This window comes from Lactuca serriola, chromosome 2 (genome assembly GCF_051521515.1).
Source record: "Lactuca serriola cultivar US96UC23 chromosome 2, Lser_US96UC23_V15, whole genome shotgun sequence".
Classification (NCBI taxonomy): Eukaryota; Viridiplantae; Streptophyta; class Magnoliopsida; order Asterales; family Asteraceae; genus Lactuca; species Lactuca serriola.
The window spans coordinates 95646481-95671634 of record NC_136409.1 but is presented as its reverse complement, the minus strand read 5'-3'; the positions used below and the strand labels follow the sequence as shown (position 1 = coordinate 95671634).

The 25154-nt window shown below is 37.0% G+C and overlaps 1 protein-coding gene across 1 annotated transcript; it reads left to right on the top strand.

Annotated features, from left to right (window-relative positions):
• Positions 1 to 21049: 21049 nt before the first annotated feature.
• On the top strand, positions 21050 to 24769 carry LOC145086517 (Leucine-rich repeat (LRR) family protein). The gene is made up of 10 exons (XM_079024300.1): positions 21050 to 21257; positions 21349 to 21420; positions 21724 to 21816; positions 22230 to 22311; positions 22440 to 22496; positions 22618 to 22682; positions 23008 to 23103; positions 23568 to 23654; positions 23743 to 23823; positions 24027 to 24769. The coding sequence occupies exons 1-10, from the start codon at positions 21159 to 21161 to the stop codon at positions 24495 to 24497; spliced, it is 1203 nt and encodes a 400-aa protein (XP_078880426.1). The 5' UTR covers positions 21050 to 21158; the 3' UTR covers positions 24498 to 24769.
• Positions 24770 to 25154: the final 385 nt, after the last annotated feature.

Below are 25154 nucleotides of genomic sequence, written 5' to 3'. Positions count from 1 at the left end.
CTTTATAAGACCTACAGTACACATGATAAAAGTTAAGCAGCACAACACCCCCATCGAGTAGTGTAATCACGTAATCGAGGGGTTAACCTTCTATACACAGGGTAAAAATGAAAAAGAAATCACATCAGGAGCATGTGGTGGGTAGGATGGGTCCTACTCACGGTGGGAGGTCTCCGGTGGCGCTGATAATGAAGCGGATGCGCCCTGGAGTCTAGCCAACCGGCGCCTGGTGACACGTAGCTTGGCCTCTAATGCCACCTGTCGCTCCTGGTAGTCTCTCACTACTTCTCGATGCGCTCCACCGTAACTCTCATTGCCTCCATCTGAGCGGCAGTCGTCTGGGCTGCTCCCCAATGTCTCATGTCCTCTTAACAATCATGGGGAGGGCACGGTCGGCCGGCCCTCCATGTCGGAGGTCGAACATTCCCTAGTCCATGCCAAAGGGTGGTCGCACCCCTTGCTGTCTACTCCATCTCCAAATGTCGTGGGCCATGGGGGCATCGAGCCATGGGGGCCCATCCTGTGTGCTGACACTCATGCCATGTAAGGCAAATTGATGATTTCGGACTCTGTGTCCAAGTCTGTCACACCCCCGAACCAGACGGCGGAAACGTCCGGGGGCTGTCGTGACTCAATTGAATACCATAACATTGAATATATATGAAACATAACAACATTCGTCACCATTCATTAACATAGTACAACCAGTAGCGTTTACATATCATACCTTGTTTAAACATTACATTCCCCAAAAATTAATTTGTTCAATTCATACAAAAATAAACTGCAACCGTCACTGAATATGATTTCGCTTGATTCACTGGTTCCCTGAGAATACAAGTATTTTGAAAAACGTCAACATATAAAATGTTGGTGAGTTCATAAGTAGTGTTTGAAATCGAATGTTTGTATTGTTTGAAAAACCACCAGAAAATCCGATATTTTCTAAAAAGGAAAGCTTTTGAAAACATTTGTGAAGATCCATAGGTATGCTTGTTTGTTTCTATACTTGTAAAAAAATGTTCATTGAAAATGTATGCATTTCAAATCTGTACGTATTGAAAACCCTAGGAAAACCCGATGTTCTCCTAGTTCCTTGAATTACGTGATGTTACATTGAAACCATTGCATAGCGTATAGTGTCAGTCCCAGGCGACGTTGGAAGGTTCTCGAGCAGGATTATTTACTACAAACCCGCGTTACACAAACGCCCAGTTTATAGTTATACTAACGAACCCGAAGGCGTCGTCAGTACTAATCGCGTTATCCAATCGCCCTGACTAGGTGTAGTCCCACATCCGAAGAGAAAGAGGTCACGAAGACCCCGGTGACTCCATTAACCGGTTGGGGATAAAAATGTACGAGGGGTCCCAGACCCGCCTCGCAAAAAGGCAGACTCCACTGGCGACACTAAAGGACCCTTGGGGACCAGTAGTCTACAGCCATTGAAAGTCCGGTTACGTCGTGTCGGATTGGTAAAACCCAACACTTCGTAAGATAGAGGTCTTCGGGCCTTAAGATCAGGTCATTGGGCTAGCTAGGCTCAACGAACAAGATTTTACACTTTTGGGGCCCAAAGATGGTGCGTAGACGTCTGTGCACACTCGTATGTATAGTGAATTCCAAATCGTTAGTTGTATGAATCGTGGTGTCGTAGTGTCATAGCGTCATAGTGTCGTAGTGTCATAGTGTCGTAGTGTTAGTAGTTTCGGATTTTATTGGTTCGAGACCGAACCAATTCGTTTAACAACGACTTTTGGTATTGTAGTGTATTGTATTTCGTCGATAGCCGCGATGCCATTATTTAATCAAATTGTGTATATTGAACTAGCCTTGAAATATTCCTGTTTTCAGCCCCTCATTATTTGTAAAATTTACATTTTCAACCCTTTTTATTAAATACTTCCCAGTTTGGTCCTTAAACTATTTTTCTTGACATTTTAACACCAAAAATTATTGAAATTAATATTTTTCAGCATATTTTTCATAGAAAACAGTTTAAGTCCCTGAAAATGCAATTTTCTCGGTTTTAGCCCCTTCTTTTCGCAACTTTGACAATTTTGGCCCAAATTGTGAAACTTTTGCAACTTTGGTCCTTTTTAAATTTGGAAAGCATTTTAAACCTTTGAAAAGGATTTGGAACACTTATAGTCCACTGTTTTACAGAAAATTACAGTTTTGGTCCTCCAAAACAGAAAAATTCGCATAATGGGCCTCATTGGGCCGAAATTTTCATTTTTAGCCCATTAAGCTTGGAATTTATGTTTTTAATCCCCTAAATGAGTATATTTCCAGAAATTTATTTATGGAAACTGTTTTGGCACACTTCATCCATCAGAATCTGTGAAATGTCAATTTGGGCCCTTATTTTTGTATTTTTCACATTTTAGGCCCAAAATTTGTGTTTTTAACCCAAAGAAAATTATTACTAAACCACTTAGCCATTTTTCTTGAAACACTTTGTGTTTAGAAATATATTTGAAGCTAAAATCATTTAACACAAGATATATCTCGGTTTTGAGGGGTTTTATGGCTAGATCCAACATTAAAACACATAAAAGCATACATATAAGCATGGAAATCATACAAGGCATACAAACACATATAGATCTACACTTTCACTTGTATTCCCCCCCCCCCCCCCCCACAAAACTCATAAAAACAGAAAATAGGGGGTATGAAGCTCACCTTGGGGTGTTGATTCGGTTTTGCAAGGGAAAATGGAATGAAAATGAAGTGTTTTTGGCCTTGGCTCCCTTTGATGAAGATCTCGAGTTTTGAGATGGTTCTAGGGTGCAAGATCACGATTTTTGCATGGATTAGGGAGAGATTTTTGATAAATAAGGATTACAAGTCATAGATCCAAGCAAAACCTTACCTTAGATGATGATTTTTGTGGAAGAACTTCCTTGAATGCTTCCTATTTTCGAGATTTTGGATGGAGAAAAGGAAGAAGTCTTGAGTGAATTTTAGAGAGAGTTTGTGAGTGTTTTGTGTGTGTGTGGTGTTGCTCTCGGCCAAAACAAGAAAGAAGAGGGAGGGAGAGAAGAAAAGACCTTGAGGTGATGTTTGCATGGAAGAATGAGAATGCATGGATGTTTGAAGGGTAATGCCTAGATATCCTCCATACAAAGATGAGGTGTCATGAAAAGTCAACTCTTTCCCTTTTATTTGAGCTTGGGCCGAGAATGGGGAGAGAAGAAAAGGGTTTTTGGGCTTTTTGCCCCTAAGCCCAACATTAGAGGTAGTTTGGGTGCTTATTAGCCTTATAAAATAAAATTGTGATTTTTATGCTTTAATGAGCTAGGTTAGGTTAAATTATGGACCAAAGTTTGTGATTTATTTCATTCTAGGCCCAATATGACCCAAGATGTTGAAATAATTTAGTGTGGGTCCAATTAGAGCCCAATTAGGGTTCTAAGCCCATGATAGTCTAATTGGAAGCTTATTGGTCCATTTGGATCCAATAGGGGAGTCCTAATCCAAAATGGACTTAGCAAGGACTTTTAGGGTTTCCAATTGTTTGATGACTATTTGTAGTACTAGCATGTTGTATTTGATTGAAGTTTTTGATTCACATTAACTTGAATATATAGATTACATGGCTCAAAATTTACAGTTGTGACAAAGTCATCCTCCCTGATGTCCTCATCACTACCCTCCAGCTCATCCTCCTCCAGGTCCACATCGGGAGCTTCGGGCTCTGCTTCCAACTCCTCTGGATCTTCCTCCGGCTCTTTCTCAAGCCAACCCCATTCCCCTGATTGGGGAAGTAGGGATCACCAGGAAGGTGGAAGCCGGCCATAGCGTCTGCACGAGAATATAAGCACAAAAAGGAAATATAAGAAAATATAATAAAGGTTTCACTTATTGTAAAAATACTCCTATAGTATTTTATTTGTTTATGTTTGATTCATTAATCCTTTGGGTATTAGGTTGACAAGTTTCAGATTCGTAGTCCACCCTGATCACTCCTAAACACATGTTGGTCGTATTTTGAATAAATATAGTTGATCAGGCTATATTTATCCCCAATACGACTGCATAACTGTTTGGGTTTAACCGCGATGTCTAACTCCTCCAAAAACTTTTAAGTGCTTCTTATCTTTATTCAGAGTGTCTTAGTCTCATTGTATTTATAGTTCCATATCTTGTATGGTTAGATATGCTAGTTCATTATAAACAATGCTCTGATACCAATCTGTCACACCCCCGAACCGGAACGACGGAATAGTCTGGGGGCGAATGACTTCATCTTGTAATATCATAACAAGTGTATATAAATGAAACATAGACATCATCGCCGCCATACATAAAATGTAACAACATACATGGGTTGCATCATTGTATCCATTCATAAATTACATCCCAAAAATAATAAGTGTATAGTGAAAACAAAAATATAGCAAATTCCCAAAAGTCCAAAGCTGCCAACCTTCTTATTGAGTTCCTAAGAATACAAGTTATTTTGAAAAGCGTCAACATATAAAATGTTGGTGAGTTCATAAGTATATTTAAATGAAAACTTTATATTGGTTTGTAAACTCCAGAAAATCCAATATTTTCTAAAATAAATGGTTTGTGGGGTTTTGTTTCAAATCTTGTATTATAGCATGTGTATCATTGTTGATAGAGTATAGAGGGCGTTCCCCAGAAAATCCTGTATTTTCTTATCTGTATTATAAAATGTGGTCTTAACCCTGAGACCCGAGTGATGGAATTTAACGTAAAATAGTGAATGTATGGTTCGTACTTTGTAAGATGAGTAGAGTATGTGTATTGCGTAAATTTATTGTGTTGTTATTCTGTATGCGAGTCGTTATAACCATACTAATATGACGGTCTTGACGTTCTTCAGGCGTCGGTTTCTGAGAAGACATTTGTCACCCTAGACTGGCCTGTCTAGCTATAGCGAGCAGCTTAGGTGTGGGGTGTCAACCCATATAGATCTATACACAAATTCCTGTTCTCATTCCAAAAAACTTTGGTTATAACTACAACGCTTACGGTGTACACTAAGGTAGGTACGGTGAAGGTGCGTCTCACAAAAGTCTTAAATAAATTTTTACGCGAATAGTGTGTTTCATTATTTAGCGTTAAAATAATGCTACTAGTGTATATTTTTTACTATAACTCATAAATAGTAAAAATGTAATCATTTTTATCGAGAGTGTCAGGATAGTTCGTTGTTTCATCGTTGATATCAAAATAGTTGATTGTTAACGATATGTTAACAAGAGGCCCAATTAACATAAAATTGATACTAAGGCCCAATTAACATAAAAGATGTCAGCTTGTCATATAACGCCCATTTTTACTTAAGTATTCAAAACTAGCCTATATTTGTTAATTGTTCACTTCGGCCCAATTTTAATTTAAAATATCATAATGGCCCATTTTTGTTAAAAATAATCATTTTTAACCCAAAATACCGAAAATGACATAAAAGCCCATTTTTATCAAAAATGACACTTTTTGCCCATTAATATCGAGAATGTCAAATAAAGCTCATTTTTATCAAAAATGACACTTTTGGCCCATTAATATCGAGAATGTCAAATAAAGCCCATTTTTATCAAAAATGAAACTTATGGCCCATTAATACCGAGAATGTCAAATAAAGCCCATTTTTATCAAAAATGACACTTTTGGCCCATTAATACCGAGAATGTCATATAAAGCCCATTTTTATCCAAAAATGACACTTTTGGCCCATTAATACCGACATTGTCATATAAATCCCATTTTTATAAAAAATAACACTTTTGGCCCATTAATACCAAAAATGTCAAATAAAGTCCATTTTTATCTTTATTGTCAGATATGGCCCCTTTGTATACTTTCTTTAGTTTCATAGCAACTTTTAACATGTTTACTCTTTCCAAACATCATAAGGAGTTACATAAAGTGACTTGTTTACTAATAAATTCGAAACTTGGAAGAAAATTCGAGTTCATGAGTGTTTATAATGGTTTCATAACATATCATGAAAATATACACATGCATGCATAAATACTAAGATTAAACGCAAAACCAAGCTTTTATCCCCCCCCCCTAAATCACAAAAATAAAGGGCTATGAAGCTCACCTTGAGGTTTGATCGGTTTTTAAGAGGGAAATGAATGAGATTTTCGGCCCTAGCTAGCTTCTTTGTAACGATTGGTGAAGTTTTGGTGTTCTAGGACCTTAATCACGAAAAAGAGATGGTTATGAGGAATGATCTAGCATAAAATTGAGTAACACAACTTGAGTATAGTTTACAACTTACCAAGTGGATTAAAGGCTTCAAGAGGATCCTTTGAAGAAACACACAAACTCATGATTTACTAGAGGAAAAATGAGAGAGTTCTTGAAGATTTATAAAGAAGATGATGTAAATGTGAGTGGTGTTTGAAATGAGAAGTAAGGAGGGGGGTTAAGGGGAGGGGTCAGCCGATGGGAGGAGGAGAGCGGAGAGATAGACTAGCCTTGAAGTATGTTGGATAACAATGCCCTCTTAGATGTATAATAGGTAAATGCATGGATATTCTCCATGCAAAAATGAGGTATCAACCATAAGTTAACCCCCCGTTTGCATTTGTTTTTTTATTTGCTTAATGGGCTTATTCGGACTTGGAGAGAGGAGAAAAAGAAGTGTTGGGCTCGTTTTTGAAGTATAACCGAGAACCATAAGCCCAATGGGTGCTTTCGGTTTAAAGGCCCAAAATAAATGGCTCTCGGCCCATTAAATGCTCCATGAAGGGTATTAGCCCAATTAAGTCTTCAATTAATTCCTCATGGCCCAATAAGTCCCATTAGGAGGTTTACAGCCCAATACTAAGTTGATGAAGAGTTTTCGGCCCAACTATGGCCCAAATAAAGGTTCTCGGCCCAATTATACTAAATGGAAGTATTTTCGGCCCATAAGGGGGGTTTGGGCCGAGAGAACTTGAGTTAAGGCCCAAAGTCGAGTGATTATAGCTTATCGGATTAGGTATAGAACTTTTACGAGGGAGCTTCATCTAAATTCAAGTTTTGTATGTATATACTGATATATCATTGAAGTCTAGTTCGCATTTAAACACATCGTTACATAGTTACACAAAGAACTATCTTGTACATGGATAGGAAATCCTGGCCCTAAAATGCTAGTTGTGACACGCACACATCAGATGGTTTCCGTTTTTAAGATATTACTCTGATCAATATGATGTTTGATACACTTATTTTCATTTGGGTTGTATGGATAGTGTTTTGGAATACTGTTTTATTAAATTAAAAATAAAATTTTTGGATCATATTTTTGGGGACGTTTCAAGTTGGTATCAGAGCCTTGGTTTGAAGGATTTAGGCACACTCTCAGGTGTGGTTGAGCTCAAACTGAGGATGTGGTAAAGTTTTTTTTTGTTCAAAAAAGAAATATAAGAAAAGGTTTTTTCTAAACAAGCAAGGGTGTGGTGCATACAATCTATGAATAAGTAAACAACTTGTCACACCCCAAAACCGGAACGGCGGAAATGTTCTGGGGCGGAGGACGTCATGTAATGTATCACAACAATGTAAAGTAGTAAACAAGCAACAACATCATGCATAGCATTAATAGTATAATTTTACTTACAAGTGTATTCTTTCATGGTAATAACAACATAATGAATACTCAAAATAAAAGACGAGTCTTGACTGCTCCGTCTTCTCTAAACCTTGCATCGACACCTGTCTATTTGTGACCTGAGAATACAAGTTGTTTTGAAAGTGAGTATCAGCTTTAAAGCTAGTGCATTCATAAGTATTTAATGTCGTTATTTATATAAGTATTAATGAAAAGTCTTATAAGTAAAAGTGTAAACGTTTGAATTTCCTAGAAAATCCCATATTTCCTACTAGTATGAAAAGGTAGTCTTCTACCAAAACTAGACTGTTTTGAAAGTAGTCTTCTACTAAAACTAGACTGTTTTGAAAGTAGTCTTCTACCAAGACATAAGTGAAAGAAGGTAAGCAAGAAAGTAGTCTTCTCATGAGACCCGCTGTAAGTAAGTAGTCTTCTCACGAGACCCGCTGTAAGTAAGTAATCTTCTCACGAGACCCACTGTAAGTAAGTAATAATATGATTGGTAGTCCCTATTCTACGTTTGGAACTAAAGGTGACTTCCGCAACGAATCGCTAGTTCGAAATCCATATTTATTACCAAATCATATATAAGCCCAAACTATACCTATAATAGCTTACTAGGGATATATGAATGTATACCTTTGCCACCCAAAGGTACTGAACTAACTGATTAGAACTATTATGTTCGTATATGTACACAAGATATATAACTAAATACCTAAACGACCTTCGGACGGATACCCGATACCCACCAGACCACATCCCAACGAGGAAAAGGAAATAAAGCGGGTTAGCCTTCCTAAGTCCTTTAAACATTACTTATATAACTCTACATATACAAGCATGCTTTTAACAAGGTATCTATGTAAAAGTATCCATGTAAGTGTATCCAAGTAAGTGTATCCATGTAAGTGTATATGTAACGCCCGTAGATCCGGGCTAGTCAATTAGAGACGATAAGCATCAAAAATGACTTTTTGATGGAAGAATATTTAGAAGGATTAATCTTAACTAAGTTGTGGTATATTTCACAAGGTTTCCGTGTATAAAGAACGCCGAAATCCGAGTTACAACGAAGAAGTTATGACCTATCGAAGTTTCGCGACAAAACTGGCACGACACAGCGCGACGTAAGTAGTGAATTTACGTTAGAGTGATATTTGGCCTTAGCAATCTAAATGAAAGTCATAGAATATGTAAAACCGAGAGCATGCATAAAAAGAACGTCTAAATCTGACTTCGTATGAGGAAGTTATGATTTTTCGAAGTTTCAGCATTAGCAGTATGCAGCCCGAAACTCGAGATTGAGGTCGAGTGATATTTAGCCAAAACTTTCTAAATTAGAATTTAAGATCTCATCAATAGTATTCCAACGATAAAAAGACAGACGAAAACGGAGTTCAGATGAGGGAGTTCTGAATTTCGAACGGAGTTTTCCTGTCCCGGCCTACTAAAAATAATATATTAATAATATATTTAAATTAAAGTCAAAATTAGCCAACAGAGTCTAAACGAGAGTTGTAGAGCATAATCTCACCTACGTGTGGATATAAAGAACGTTTAAAATGGAGTTTGTATGCGAAAGTTATGAATTTCTGAAGTTCGGGGCGCGAAACCCCAAAACTGTCAGAGTTCACGACGTGAATACAGTGTTCACGACGTGAACTCAGTATTTATGACTTCTGGAGCCTGACATGCACAAGTGCCGATGACGCACCTGATGACTATTGAATTCACGACGTGAGAACTTAAAATTCACGACATGAGAGCTGAAAAATGACCCTATAAATAGAAATCGAGGGTCAACCGATTTTGGTTGCTCTATCTCTTCTCTCCCATTGGTGATACACCTTCTAAGCCCTATTTTAACACCCCCCCCCCCCCCCCCGAAGCCCCAATATCATCCCAAGACCCTAGGATGAATTATGGAGAGAAAGGATTAAATATGATTTATTAATATATTATGGGAATAATATATTAAAGGAGAAATCATATTGTTTAATTAATATTAGTCAAGAATTAATTAGTAATTAGTTTTGTGACTAAAAGAGATTAATTAAACTTAAGGGACTGAAATTGTAATTATAAGATAATTGCAATTTGGGCCATGGATTGCCTTATATTAAGGAGTGGACGAATTCTATAGGGAAACCCATGGGGAAATCGTCCAAGGCCTTAAGGAAAGGAATCTATGGGTTGCTTAGGGCTTAAGCATCCAATTTAGGGTTTCCTTGTTAGATAACCCTAATAGCCTCCTATATATATATATATATATATATATATATATATATATATATATATATATATATATATATATATCCCTTATGACCCAAAAACGTGGCTAAGCATCCTTCTAGGGTTTCACACGTTTTTGGGCAGCCTCCATCTTCTCTCCTCTTCATCCTCTTGCTCTTGGTGTTTGTGAACCATTAGAGGAGTGACATTTGTGACTCTAAGCTTTCTAAAGTCAATACAAGGAGGAATTGAGATTGTTATTGCTACATAACAATCAAGGTATGATCTAAACCCTAATTATATGTTATATTGATTGTCATATGCTAGATCTAGGGTTTATAGGCTTGGATAACTTGCATGTACAATAGAGAAACCTAGATCCAAGCATTAGGGTTTGTATGAGCACATAGGATGTTCTTATGTCCAAAACCCATCAGTGGTATCAGAGCCTAGATTGGTTTCTATTGTATTGATGCATTGTATGTTGAAAAATTTGTTTTTTGTGGTTCTGCTTACTGAACTCGCCGAGTCTCTAGATGAACTCACCGAGTTCATGCTGACTCGACGAGTCGGCTGGTCAGAAGGAGGGAAAACCGGGATTTCTTGCTGTTTTTGCTTAAGGATAGTTGCCTTATCATATTAGATCAATATTAATCCGATTTTTTGATATATATGAGTATATTCTTGATCTAATTGAAGATATTTATCAATTAATAAAATATTTGTTTCCTTATGTGATAATTGATTAATTATTTTGATTAAATTGGTAAATTGTTTTGCAAGAAATCATTAAATAAATCAAATATGGATAATTATGTGATTAAATGTTAATTAAGATTATTTGTTATTTGATCCTTATGTTATGAAATGTTTCACATTTTCCCCTTTAGGTTTTATAGTTTAAATTTGACCTCAAAACTTTTGTTGTTTTGAAATTTAAATAGTTGAAACCCTAATGTTTTGAAAAAGGTTTCAAAACTTGCCCTCAAGTTTTGGAATTTAAATTTTGATTAATTGTTTAATTTTGATGTATATTTAAATTCTAAACCCTAATGTTTTGAAATGTTTCAAAAATTGCCCTCAAGTTTTGGAATTTAAAAGTTGATTAAAGGTTTAATTTAGGAATGTTAAATTCTAAAACCCTAGTATTGTTTTTGAAAAGTTCAAATCACACCCTTATGGTTTTATTAATTAATTAAGGTGTATAATTTAAAGAGGTTTAATAAATCCATAAAAGTTTTGGTTTACAATTTAATTGAATTAAAAGTATAATTGTTAAATTTAACCACCTAATATTTTAAAAGTGTAAAATACACCCTATACTATATATAACATTAAAAGTCTAACATTATATATATGTATGAGTAAAAGTCAGTCTTACCGTTAGTAGGCCTCATTCACGAAGCTGGTCTATAAGGGGTGTTTAAGGAAATTGCCTATAAAATGGCGATTGAATGGGTATCCACTCTTACCCACCACACTCTTGACTAGTGGAGGGTCGTTAGCCGAACGGGTAGGATAGGACGAAACCTTCCATTATAAGTATAATGAATTATTAAAGTAACTAAATGTTTTCATAAAATTCCCAATTTTAGTTACTTAGGCAAAAGTGAATTGATGCAATTCCATGAAATTACACTTTGTGCCCTTGCGAAGACGTTAGTGGAGCGTGTGTGGTTTACCGGCACACTAAATGGTTCTAAGCATAGGTAGCAAAGGGTGACTCAATGTTTGTCATAGTTCGGTGGAGCGTGTGTGGTTTACCGGAACATCGAATAGGTGAGTGTAACATGTAGGGGCACCATGTAGTTTGCATGGTTATTCACACCCGCTTTGTGATCCTCGGCATCCCAGTCACAAACAAGAGGGGCATATCGAGATTTAAACATGTCATTGAAATGTTCAATGAATCTCATAGGATCTAGGAGTTTTCATAGATTTAAAAACTTAAATTTCCTTTTTCGTTTTTCATGGTGGAAATTAGTGAATCGTCATTCACTTACCTTCAAATGTTCTGTAATTTGGGTTACGGCATCCCTCTCCCGAGTTGTAGAATATTGTGTTGGGTCCTAGTCTTAGTATCTCATTTGGGTGATTTACTAAGGACTCAATCAATCAACTAACTTGAATTCGTTTTCTCTCGTTTTGTAGATGTCTAAGTTCAACAAGTATGGTCTTCCCAAATCCCGTGGAACAAGCATTCCACATGAAGATGGTATTCCACGATTCGATCGAGGAACAAGAAATCATGCTTCACTTCCTCCACCTCCTCCAATTGTTCTCCCTAAACCACAAGATCGAAGAATTGAAAGGTTCAATATCACTAAATCCCTATTGGAAATAAAACATGAAGATGGTAAACCCGTGTGTGCCCACGTTCTAGGAATGAAATCACACATTGATAGGTTGATAATGTTGGGTGTATCATTCCCGGATGAGTTGGCTGTGAATTGGGTTTTACAGTCACTTCCTAAATCATATAATAAGTTCAAAAGAAAGTATTATATGATTGACCTAACTTACATGCTCATTGTTGTTGAATCAGAAATGATTTGGCGAAGCAATGGAGCGTATTTGTTGGGAAAGTCAACCGACCATGCTTCCGAGGACGTTCTAGGAGAATCGACCTGCGTTTGCTGCCAAGAGAAAGGGCGTTGGATACAAGTCTGCCCAAAGATCTTGAAGAGTCCAGAAGATGGGAGAGTCAAAGAGTATGGCTACGCTTCAGGCAAAATCCACTATCTAACTCCGTCAAGTTCCTATTCATTGATTCTTGATACATGATGTGATAATATTGCATTTGAATGTTTTGCAGGATCAGTGAAAAGAAAGGAAGCTTGGTAAGAGAGCAAGAAGAATCTAATCACAAAGAAATGGATCTAGATCGCATGGACTTGAAGACTAGATTTTGAGCTTAGATAGTTATGATAGAGTTGTTAGGAATTTTCTTTTGAATACATAGTTTTCAGTTGATTTTGCATTGTAAGGACAAATGTTTTCCGCTGCTTTTTATAAATAAAATAAATTTTGTTTGACTTATTTATTTATTTGTTTATTTCCTTGCAATGAAATCGTTATGAAAAATTGATGTTTGCATATTTCTACAACAAGTGGATATGATTCTTGTTTATGATGTTTATGGAAAGTCGAGAATTTACCAAATAGGGAGAGTTTCTCATCGCCCAAGTTTCAATTGGACAGAAACTTGGAATCATGCAACTTGGCTGCACGATGAATGAGAAATTTCATATTTGGAAATTAGACTAATTCATTGACAAAGTGTCAAGTGAAGGACTAGGAGATCGAGTACACAAAGTTGCATGTTGATCAAGTCCACCATAAGAATAACAAAAATATTCGTCATGATTTACTAAAGGTTTAATAAATATGATTATACTTACAAGATTAAGTGTAATTCTGAATTGATTGAAAAGGTTTAAATCAATAGCAGAACGAATAAGAAGAATCAAGTAGGCAGAAAGATAAAAGTTTCTCCATTCTAAGAAGAAGGGAGAGTACCTTTTATGCTTTATGATAGGTCTTAATGATTAAGAACCATATCTCAATTGATCCTCTAAGTGAGTCTTAGTACAATTATATGTTTAAGAAGAGGAATCAAGGATTGAAGAAATGGTTAAATCAAGAAGTCAATCATACTTCGTTCCAAAACAAGTCTTAAAGTTAAGATTGTGACATTAAGTGATAAGTATTAAGAAGGTTTATAACATTCATCAAATGGTGAAAGTTGTGATGTCTTGGATAAGACAAAGACCAACTAGGACCAATTTATGAAGTGTTTTGATAAAAACTACACTAACTCTTGAATATTTGTTTGTCAAGAAATGTTTATTGACAAGAGAATCTTATATGTCAAGGAGCCAGTGGGAGTCTTAATGGACTTGAAAGGTTTCAAGAACAAATCAAATAAACCTTATCGATCATCACTAGCACACGAGTTGAGGTTTACAACCTATCGTGTTGACATTATTTTGTTTCTGTGCCATTTCAATTGAGTTAATTATGTATGTGAGTCCTATGAGTTCTCATTTGAATGCATAAAAGGCAAGGAACTTGATCAATGAAAGGTAAATTGATAGGAAAAGGTGAGCTGCTTAACTACTTGGAAGACATGGTGGGCAGCTGTGCTACCATAAGGCAAGAAATCGAGGTTAAGAAAGTTCGATCCATATGAGTTTGAATTTGTCGTAAACTTTGATTTTGACAAATTCACATGGATAGGAACAAATACACCGTTTAAATCTAAGTGTCATAAGATTTCCTCCTTCATGAAAATGATTGTGAGGAAATACTTTCACTAAGAAAGATTTTAAGAAGATAGTGATTGTAAAATTGCATTCTCGAATTCGATTATGGTTACAGTATCCCTTTCCATAATTTGAATTGTGAGGTTTGGGAATTGTTTAGACACACATATGAACTATCTAAGGCAAAGGTGTATAAGTTCAAGAAGCCAAAGCACTAAGTATTAGAAACATGAACTTAAGAAATTCAATAAGCATTGTTTTTCTGAAAGTTAAGCGGTTTCTGAATACATGTCAAAACTAGTGGGAGCATAAGTGTTATGTTTATAATAATCATCATGATAGTGGGAGCATAAATGTTATGATTGTATGATTATTATGGATAGTATTGCAAGTTAGCAATATTAATTATAGAAAACAAGAGTCATACTTTGCAAAGTTGTAAGAGTTGAAAGGTTGTTTTGATATAATTAAGGGAGAGAATATTATGCTTCATTTCAAATCTAAAGGCTTAGGTTGAGAAATGTTAATAAATTTAGTCAAAGGTACATAGTGTGTTCTTAAAATTTCGATTATGATTACGGCATTCCTCTTCACAATTAGAATTTTGAGAACATAGCAAATAAAACATTATGGCAAAAGATTGATAAAGTATCAAATCTTTATGTAAGACATTATGCATCGTGTCCCATACGCTTCGGGTATAGGATCAATTGCAAATACTATAATATTTGACCATTCTAAAATTTTCCAAATGTCTAGCGCATTTAGAGGGAAAAGGGACAAGAATCGGTTTTGGCTAAAATAAACAATTATCAAAGGACAATCCAAAGTTCGCTGAGGATTGGTCGCTTATGAGTAGTTGGAAGTATAGTATTGGAAAATATGGAAATGTTTCCATATTGGATGGACCATATCGACATTATTATGAATAGATAAGATTCTATTAAGAATGAGTTGTCATATGGAAAATATGGAAACGTGTCCATATTGGGAATTAAATATTAAAAACCTATGACTAGATTAGAAACTTTTATGCAAAAGGATGTTCAAAGGAAAGTACTTTGAGTGAGAGACATCATATCTAAGGAATTGTATTGTAACAATATCCGATAGAGGACTTTGTAATATAATTGGCAATAGACTTTGTGACTTTGGTGCAGTGATATTACGAAAGGATCATTGCATAAAATGTTAGAATCTAGCATATTCTATAAGTGGCAAGAATTTGATATTCTTTCACTTATAAAAAAGGATTTGGAGTTGTGAAATGAGTATGATTGGAAATGTGTTCAATGTGATCTATTTCACAAAGTAAGAACCATAGGTAAACATTGTGTGCATGCTAGGAGCATGGGACAAGTGTTGTAATTCAAGTAAGAAGTTAATTAACCGAAATGACAAATAATGAGTAATCGATATGGTGATAAATAAAAGGTGTTTTATTTATGCTCAAAGGGTTGAGGCCATATGGGATTAGTATTATTCTTGTGTTTCACTTTGCATGTTTTGACTTCCAGAATAATTGAGTTTATTAAGAATAATCGAATTATTCAAACGGACCACAGTTAGTCATACGTTGGAAGTAAGTATGAATGAAGACTGTCATGAATTGGTTTGTAGATTGTCTAGAGCGTATTAGACATGGATTGCTGCAACGTTCATGAGTGCTTATGAATATGAATTTAAGCATTGGATCAAACTCACGCTCACTTGGATCACTCCATGGATTGTATCACGAGTGATTGGTGAGACAATAACATCTTATATTCTTAAAACCAAGATGTGTGAGTTGTATCTTGCAAATCGGTTGCACATTGATAGTATGTAAACGCACTAGTAACTTGGTGTTATAAAACATATTGTTGTGTGTGATTTGGTGAGTAAGTGCAAGCAAGCATTGTATCAAAGTTTATCCGTTCCTTTCATCCAAAGTAGGATAAAAGCGATATCTTTGGGCCCCTCGATGATTTAGTGATGATAAACGTAAATGCTCGACCGGGCTAGGGCTAATTTGATTTGTTCAATTAGTCAGTCGTCATAAATCGGAAGTTGAGATATAGTACAAAGAGAATTATTTGAAATCATGTCTCATATGATATCCAGAATGGAGGAATATATGATCCCTTATCTAAAGGACACGCGTATCTGATAGGATCAGAGTTGACAGCGGCTTTGGAAAGCTACGATTGCAGCTCAGGATCTGAAGTCATACGCATAATAGTTATTAGAATTATCCAAGTGGGAGACTGTTGGATTAGTGTCTAAGTCCATAACTATTTTGGTATGTACTTGACCCGATGGTGCATGGTCCTTTTGGGTTGCCTTCACCCAAGCAACTTGATAGGATGAATTATGGAGAGAAAGGATTAAATATGATTTATTAATATATTATGGGAATAATATATTAAAGGAGAAATCATATTGTTTAATTAATATTAGTCAAGAATTAATTAGTAATTACTTTGTGACTAAAAGAGATTAATTAAACTTAAGGGACTGAAATTGTAATTATAAGATAATTGCAATTTGGGCCATGGATTGCCTTATATTAAGGAGTGGACGAATTCTATGGGGAAACCCATGGGGAAATCGTCCAAGGCCTTAAGGAAAGGAATCTATGGGTTGCTTAGGGCTTAAGCATCCAATTTAGGGTTTCCTTGTTAGATAACCCTAATAGCCTCCTATATATATCCCTTATGACCCAAAAACGTGGCTAAGCATCCTTCTAGGGTTTCACACGTTTTTGGGCAGCCTCCATCCTCTCTCCTCTTCATCCTCTTGCTCTTGGTGTTTATGAACCATTAGAGGAGTGACATTTGTGACTCTAAGCTTTCTAAAGTCAATACAAGGAGGAATTGAGATTGTTATTGCTACATAACAATCAAGGTATGATCTAAACCCTAATTATATGTTATATTGATTGTCATATGCTAGATCTAGGGTTTATAGTCATGGATAACTTGCATGTACAATAGAGAAACCTAGATCCAAGCATTAGGGTTTGTATGAGCACATAGGATGTTCTTATGTCCAAAACCCATCAATACTGCCTAGCATATCTGGGTGCTGGCCTCCCCTTCGGTCCTCACGACCGGATACTGACTAGCATATCTGGGTGTTGGTCTCCCCTTCGGTCCTTACGACCGGATAATGACTAGCATATCTGTAACACCGTAAATTTCAAGACAAAATTTTCATTTTAAATAATCATTTTATTCTTAGAACACTTGTTTAAAATCTCATTCATAATCGAATTACAAAACAAAGCTCCATTTTCACTTGCATAGAAAACCAGGATCCTCCAAAATATGACTCTTTCTCTGGTGTGTACAATCAACCCGGTGCCGTCCCGTGATACTGGAAAAACCTGAAAACAATATAACACAAAACACTGTAAGCACGAAGCTTAGTGAGTTCCCCAAAATACCACACACATAACATATATAAGCCACTCGAGGCTATAACTCTATGGGTCCGTGCACCCAAACTCTGTGAACCCTCAGGTTCTAACTCTATGAACCTTCCGGTTCTAACTCTAGGAACCCTTCGGTTCCAACTCTGCAAACATGCACAGCATAAATCACATAGAAATAATGCAGTACAACACATAACATACATAGCATACAAATACTCTGTCACATAACTCTGGTTACCTACTCAAGGTAAAGTATAGTGAGAAGACTCACCTGGCAAGCAGAAAGCAGATATCCCCACTCTTAAATCTCGAACTCGCCACCGCCTAATACGTAAGGCAAATACTCTCATGAATATAACTCTCGAGACTAGAATCAATCCTCTCATGGCACCCTCTTAAGGGTAAAAGACTATTTTACCCCTCTCTTGGCCCAAAGGCCACATCGCTGACCAAACCCTAAAAGTCAACGGTCAACCCTTGGTCAAAATCAAGTCCTCAGTCAAAGTCAACCCATGACTGACCCTACTCGTCGAGTCAACCCTATGACTCGCCGAGTTCCCATAATCAGAACTTCACTCAATCCGCGACCTAACTCGCCGAGTCACCCCGAGACTCGCCGAGTCCAACAACTCTGAGACCACTCACACACAACTCACCGAGTCATCCCTTGACTCACCAATTCTCGACTCAACCAGGGAATATCGGGACCCTTCGACAAGACTCGCCGAGTCCAACAGCAGACTCGCCAAGTCTAATGCTATCTTCAACCTACTCGCTGAGTTGTTCATACAACTCGCCGAGTTCCAGACCATCTTCATCCAACTCGCCGAGTTGTTCTTCCAACTCGCCGAGTCCCAGCTCATCTTCAAGCAACTCGTCGAGTACACCCATGTGACTCGCCGAGTACCACCGGTCTGGATCCATTTAGAAGCATTCCAGGCCATGCAATTGCTCCAAAACATAGATCTAGCCTCCTACCACTCATCCATCACGTAAAGTGGCAAACTTTACGTGAATCCAAAGAGATCTAGGCCATTTGCACATTAGGCTAGGGTTTGGGATATGAAAGCTTCACTGAACACTCCAATACAAGGACTTTCATGCTCTCTGATTCTTCTCCCTTCCAGATTTGAGGTAGCAACCTCAGATCTAACCTCTAGACTTCCCATTACATCCATAGACAAGTTCCCACAAACCCCAAAATGAAGAAACAACATAACAACAGCCCAAGAACGAGATATTACCTCCAAGAGATGCCCCAACTGCAATGTAATTCGAATCCAAGCAAAGCCCCTTGCTCCAAGCCTTCAATCTCCCAAAATTCCTTCAACAATTACTTCTCCAAGCTCCAATCCACTCAACAATGGTGCTTCACCGCGATTTAGGGTTTTCTGGGGCTCAAGGGGTGATAAGGAGGCTGGGAGGAAGACATAATGTTCTTTATATAGGGCTCAACCCCGAGAATTAGGGTTTTCTCCAATCAGCGCCTAGTCGCCGAGTCCTCCTCACTGACTCGCCGAGTCGGCTACTTAGCACGCGACCCAGTCGCGACTCTACTCGCCGAGTCCATCCATGGACTCGCCGAGTCACTCTTTCACAACTTACTCTTTTAGCCCTTTAACTCTACTCTTGATATTTCGGGATGTTACAATATCTGGGTGCTGGCCTCCCTTTCGGTCCTTACGACCGAATACTGGGGACTATTTCACCCCTACTGCTACCACATAACACATATCATCATATCATCATATCATACTAGCACATAAACATAACAAAGGTAGTAGCAACCCTAGATGAATATCACAGAGATAATCATCTATCATACGAATCCTATTGGTGAGCCAGCATTGTGGCCGTAGACCCACCGCTACTGGAAGGTAACTCACCTCAAAGTAGCTGGTGATCTGCATGGGAACTGACTATCCTCTGCTGTGGCTACCCTGGAAATCCTCTGGATATAATTCCCACAAAATACTCAGTCAAATACTGCTAACCGACCTCAGAGTAAAATGACCATTTACCCCTAACCAAACCAAGAGTCAAAGTCAAAGTCAACTTTCAGTTGACTCGACTCGCCGAGTCGGCTTGCCAACTCGCCGAGTCCCTATCCATTCGATTGACCATAATCCCGTCTCTACTCGTCGAGTTAGGCATTGACTCGACGAGTTTTCCTTCCAACCAAAGTCCAATAGTCCTTCATCCTACTCGCCGAGTTGTATGAACAACTCGTCGAGTTCATCTTCATCCGAAGAACATTCTATGCTGAGACTCGCCGAGTTGTATGAACAACTCGCCGAGTCTGTTCTTGAGGCAAGAAGATTGCCTTGAACTCGCCGAGTTCCTTCATGGGTGAGTCTGGCTTCCGACTCACTGAGTCACACCCCATGACTCACTACTCCACTCTGTAACACAAAAAGGGGGAAGACTCGGGGACCGGCGACTCGACTCGCTGAGTCCGATGAACGACTCGCCGAGTCTTTCACATGCAAATACTATATACTCGATTTTGCTCGAATCCAGCTCATGCCATACATAGATCTGGGTTTCTAGGGCTCGATTAACACGTAAAGTTTCCAACTTTACGTGTAATAAACACCAATGAAGGTTTTAGGGCTCAAAATGCACTAAAAGAGTAGATCTAGGGCTTTCATGCAATATGGCTCCATAAAGGCAGTAGATCCGAGCTCCTGGAACTCAATCATGCCTAGATCTAAAGGTTAATCGACTTATTATAGATCCTAAATCATACCCAAGCTTGGAAATGGCTCAAAGAGGACTTTAATGGAGCTATAAGGGACTACAAGCATGAAAATAGAGGGAAACTGAGTTATACCTCAAGGGAATCACTTGAAATAACACCAAGATGTCTGGCCTCCTTCTTCTCTTCTTGATCTACTCTTCTCTTCTCTCAAAATCTTCAAGAAACACACCAAAACACTTCAATCTCACAAGGAACAAAGGTTGGACGATATAGAGAGCTTTGAGGGTGAAGGGGGCGAGGTTGGGGCGCATAAGGTTGGTTTAAATAGGGTGCAAATCCTTGAAATTTAGGGTTTCATCAGACAGCGGGGACTCGCCGAGTCGCCAACTTAAACGTGTTCCAAATCCCGTCTCTACTCGGCGAGTCGGGCCTACAACTCGCCGAGTCCAAGGCTGAAAATGCAAAACACTTGGATAAATTTTACATACCAGGAACCAGGTGCTACATGAATGCTTATTACTTATTGCTTATTTGTCATTTTACTCATATAAGCTGTTTTAATTGTCAAACACTTAAGATGCTTATTGCTTATTCCCACCGCAATAAGCTAATCCAAACATATTTTAAAAAGTGTTTATTCCCATCGCAATAAGCTAATAAGCTAAAAACAATTTATCCAATCACCCCTTAGTCTAAGTTAGCAAAAAATTTAGACCTTGTGAAAAGAAAGAAAAAAAACCAATACCTTTTGTGTCCTTTTGCGGTAGTTATGTGTTTAGAAAAATAAATGTAAAGATAAACAATTTCAAAGTTGAAGAGCTTTTTTCTACAATGGTCTTCCTTTAAATAGCAACGTTCTTCTGTTTCTGGGCTCGGCGGCTACGAGGGGTTTATCGTTTACACAACCATACCAGCTGAAATAGGGTTTACCAGAAAACAAAACACACCGACGTAATGAAAGCCTTAACCTCCAAACAGGTTTTGCAGGAGAATCACACCTCTGATCCTAACGCCGTTACATCTTTTACCTTCACCCACAGAGCTCTATCGGATGTACACACTTCAATCAATACCGCATTTGGCTGATTTTCCATCCATTGCTCTGCTTATGTTTACGTTTTCCATTACTGAAATTTCTTCTTAGGTTTCGTGCTTGGCTGAATTCAAGAAATTGGAGAAACTGGACCTCACCTTTAACAATCTGTCGTCTCTTGAGGTAAGCTATACTCATCCATTTGGACCTAGATGCCAACGCCTTTGATTTTTGAAATCCTAAAATTGATTTTGATTTTTTTTTTTTTTATATATTTTCTAATGAAAGTTAAATTCAACTACATTAAAACGTACAAGGAGTCCTACAAATTCTGGCGCCTGATAACATTATAATGATCTTCGCAATCAATCACGAACGTGAAAGATACCAGTTCGATCCCAGAATGCACATTTGTTTCTTTTTGATTTTCTTTTATAAGAATGGTCAACGTCAAGTAATGTGGGTTTCATGTAATTGATAAACTAGGGTCTGAAGCCATGTGTGAACCTGAAGTGGTTATCAGTTAAGCAGAACAAGCTTCGAAGCTTAAAAGGGATTGAAGGGTGTGTTCGTCTTACGGTGAGTTGCATTGCATTTGTTTCAATTTTCTGTCAATAAGATTATGATTTTCTTTCCATTCTACTGTTCTGTATTCACACAACGCCTTTGTTCTTGCACAACTCATATAAGTCATCCCTTTATATATCCACAAATCCTCTTCATCTTCTTACAGGCTTGGTTGAATTCAATGGAAATGGAATTCGAGATTCCATTCCATGACATGTTTGGTCGCCGAATAAAATTTTATCATATTTTTTCAAATTCCATGCTTGGTGGATTTCACCATTCCTTGAGAGGGTGGAAGGAGTTCATTTCCATTCTTGGTTTCTTATTTAAAGACCAAAATAACCTTAAAATGGTGAACAATAACATACAGAATTGTAATCTAGCAGAAGCAGATGCCTACATTTATAAACTATTTATTGAAGCAGGTACTTAATGCTGGAAGCAACATGCTTCAATCAATGGAGGAGGTCAGCAGTCTTGTGAGGCTACGTGCACTAATCTTGAATGGTAATACAACACCAAATTCTTCTTTGATTACTTACTTTTTTTTTTTTTTAAAATTTTTTATTTCATGTTGTTTCTATCTATCTATCTCTAGGAGACTAATACAATACACACTTGTTTTTTCTTGGCAGACAATGAGATTGTTTCAATTTGCAGGCTTGATCAGATGAACGAATTAAATACCATAGGTATGATGATAAAGATTGTAGCATTAAAATTTTAGCTAATGATTTTCTGATTTAATTATTGTCGATATAATCAATCCCATTTTAAATCCACCTGATTTCTGCTTGTGTGCCCTGCCTGCAGTCCTTTCAAGGAATCCAATTTCTAAAATTGGTGAAAGTCTAGGCAAGGCTAATTCAATCACAAAAGTAAGTAGCCTTTCTGGATGAGGAGGGCATTTCTGTCCTTTTTGCATGAGATTGAGAATGAATTCCTGTCCCATTTTGTTCCACCTTTCATGGTGGGATTGTGACCAAAAAAAAAAGATGCAAATTTTGTCCCCATTGACATCAGCCCTACTCAAATGTTGGCGAAATTGTTCTGCTTTGTCCTGTGTAACAAACTGGTCCTTAAGAAATAACTTCAATTTAAATATTTTGGGTTCCTAGGATCTCCCTGGATTTAACTTTTTTTTTTTTTTTTTTTTTTTTAAATTCTCACTAGTGTTGATTTATGTGTTGACTTTGACTGTAGCTGTCTCTTTCAAACTGCAAAATCCAAGAGATAGATTCTTCAATCAAGTATTGTATGGAGTTGAGAGAGCTCAGGCTTGCACACAATGAGATCAGAGTATGTCATCTTGCATTTCCTACATCCCAATTAATAAACATTATTACTTATAGGTTCTACTGTTTCTTTCCTTTTTTATTTTAGAGTAAATTACTGAATGGTCCCTATGGTTTGGTCAAAATTACACATTTGGTCCCTAACTTTTTTTTTGCACTCGGATCGTCCCTGTGGTTTGATTTTGTTGTGTTTTTCGTCCCTTACATACATAAAGTTAGGGACCAAACATGCAATTTTGACCAAACCATAGGGACCATTTCAGTAATTTACTCTTTATTTTAACTAGATGTAATCTGGTAAGTTAGTTATGTACAAAACTGTTTCTTTTTTACTTAATGCAGGAAGAACGACTTAACTCCTATTAGTTTGTTTTTTTTAACAAATAATGATTAATCCATACAACAGTTTATGCATTCTGTTTCAGTTATAGATTGGTGATATAGTTATACTGATTTTGTTTGTGTCAGGCTCTCCCTAGTGAGTTGGGTCGGAATACAAAAATCCAAAATTTGGATTTGGGAAACAACCTGATCACGAGGTGGTCAGATCTTAAGGTTACAAATTATTGAAGCTCTTTTTTTTTTTTGGTTTTCTAATTTACTTGTGAAGTTAATGGGTAAGAGCTTCATTTTGGAATCACAGATACTTTCTTCATTCACAAACCTGAAAAACCTGAACCTAGTTGGGAATCCGGTTGCAGAGAAGGATGTGTTAACCAAAAAGGTAACATACTTTCTTCATTGTAATGCCACTGCACTTACTACCTCTTTAGAGATTAGTATAAATTTTTTTTCCTTCCATTTCATATGTAATGTAAAAAAAACTAAGACATGAAGTTTAAATAAAATGTGAAGAATGATATTTCTAGTTTTCTTATTGTTTTTCCAAGAAGGGAAGAGAAATAAATTATCTAGTAATTAATACAGATAAAGAATCTGGTCCCAAGCTTACACATATTCAACGGCAGACCAATCGATAAAGTCATTAAGAACGCAACGGAGGATAATCATTCAGTAGTTGATGCGAAAACGGGACAAAAGATGAAAAAACACAAGCAGCCAGATAAGCCCACAAACAAAGACAAGGACGAAAATACCCTTTCAACAGATCCCAAATCAAAGCGCAAATCAAGGGACTCCAAGGACAAATCCGTCATTGACACCGGGGATGCAGCGAAAGTACGTCATGATGATGCTGATGAGATGGTGTACATTGATGCTACTGAGAAGAAAGAAATTAGAAATGAAAAGAGAGAGGATGATGATGATGATGATGTGGCGGTGGGAAAGAAAAAAAAGAAAGTTAAGAAGAGCAAAGCTAGCGGTTCTTTGGCGGTGCAGTTGTTGACCCCGGAGCCTGAAGTTGGGTTAGGCGGGCCCTCCGCATGGGATCTCTGAGTATCATTATACACGTATGTATAAGGTTGGCTTACATCTTTCATTGATTTTTTTTCTTCTACGTATCGATTCACTTTTTAAGTTGTAAAATTAGTCTTGTCCTTCTGCAAAGCCTTTTTTTTCTAATCCTGAGGCATTCAGTCTTGGCCTTTGCTGGTTGTAATGTTGTGTTTAGTTTTGCGGCTTCTTGATTTTGGTGTAGTGTTTATGATTTCTTGCTCGAGTAAATTGCAGGAAATAGCAACATAGTCTAATGTACTTTATTTTTTTTACTTATAGCAGCAATATACTTGCATTTCCTTACACAAATTATAGCAAATATGTAACATGAAACTTACAAAATATATTTTATAATAACTTCATACTTTATTTCTTTTGACCATAAGGTTTAGCAATATACTTTATTCTTTTTCTTTTGATGATAGCAACTAGATTATGACCCGTGTTAAAACACGAGAGAATGCATAAATAAAATACAAATGTATATAGATACTGCAAAATAATTATAAAAAAATCAGAGTTATTGGTATTATTGAAATGTTTAGAAAATACACTGAAATCGGTAAAAATATAGTCATTGAAGGACTTCTTTGTAGACAATATTTTTTTGTTTTATTAGTTAAATCAAATTTCTTGTCACATATGACAATGTACTTT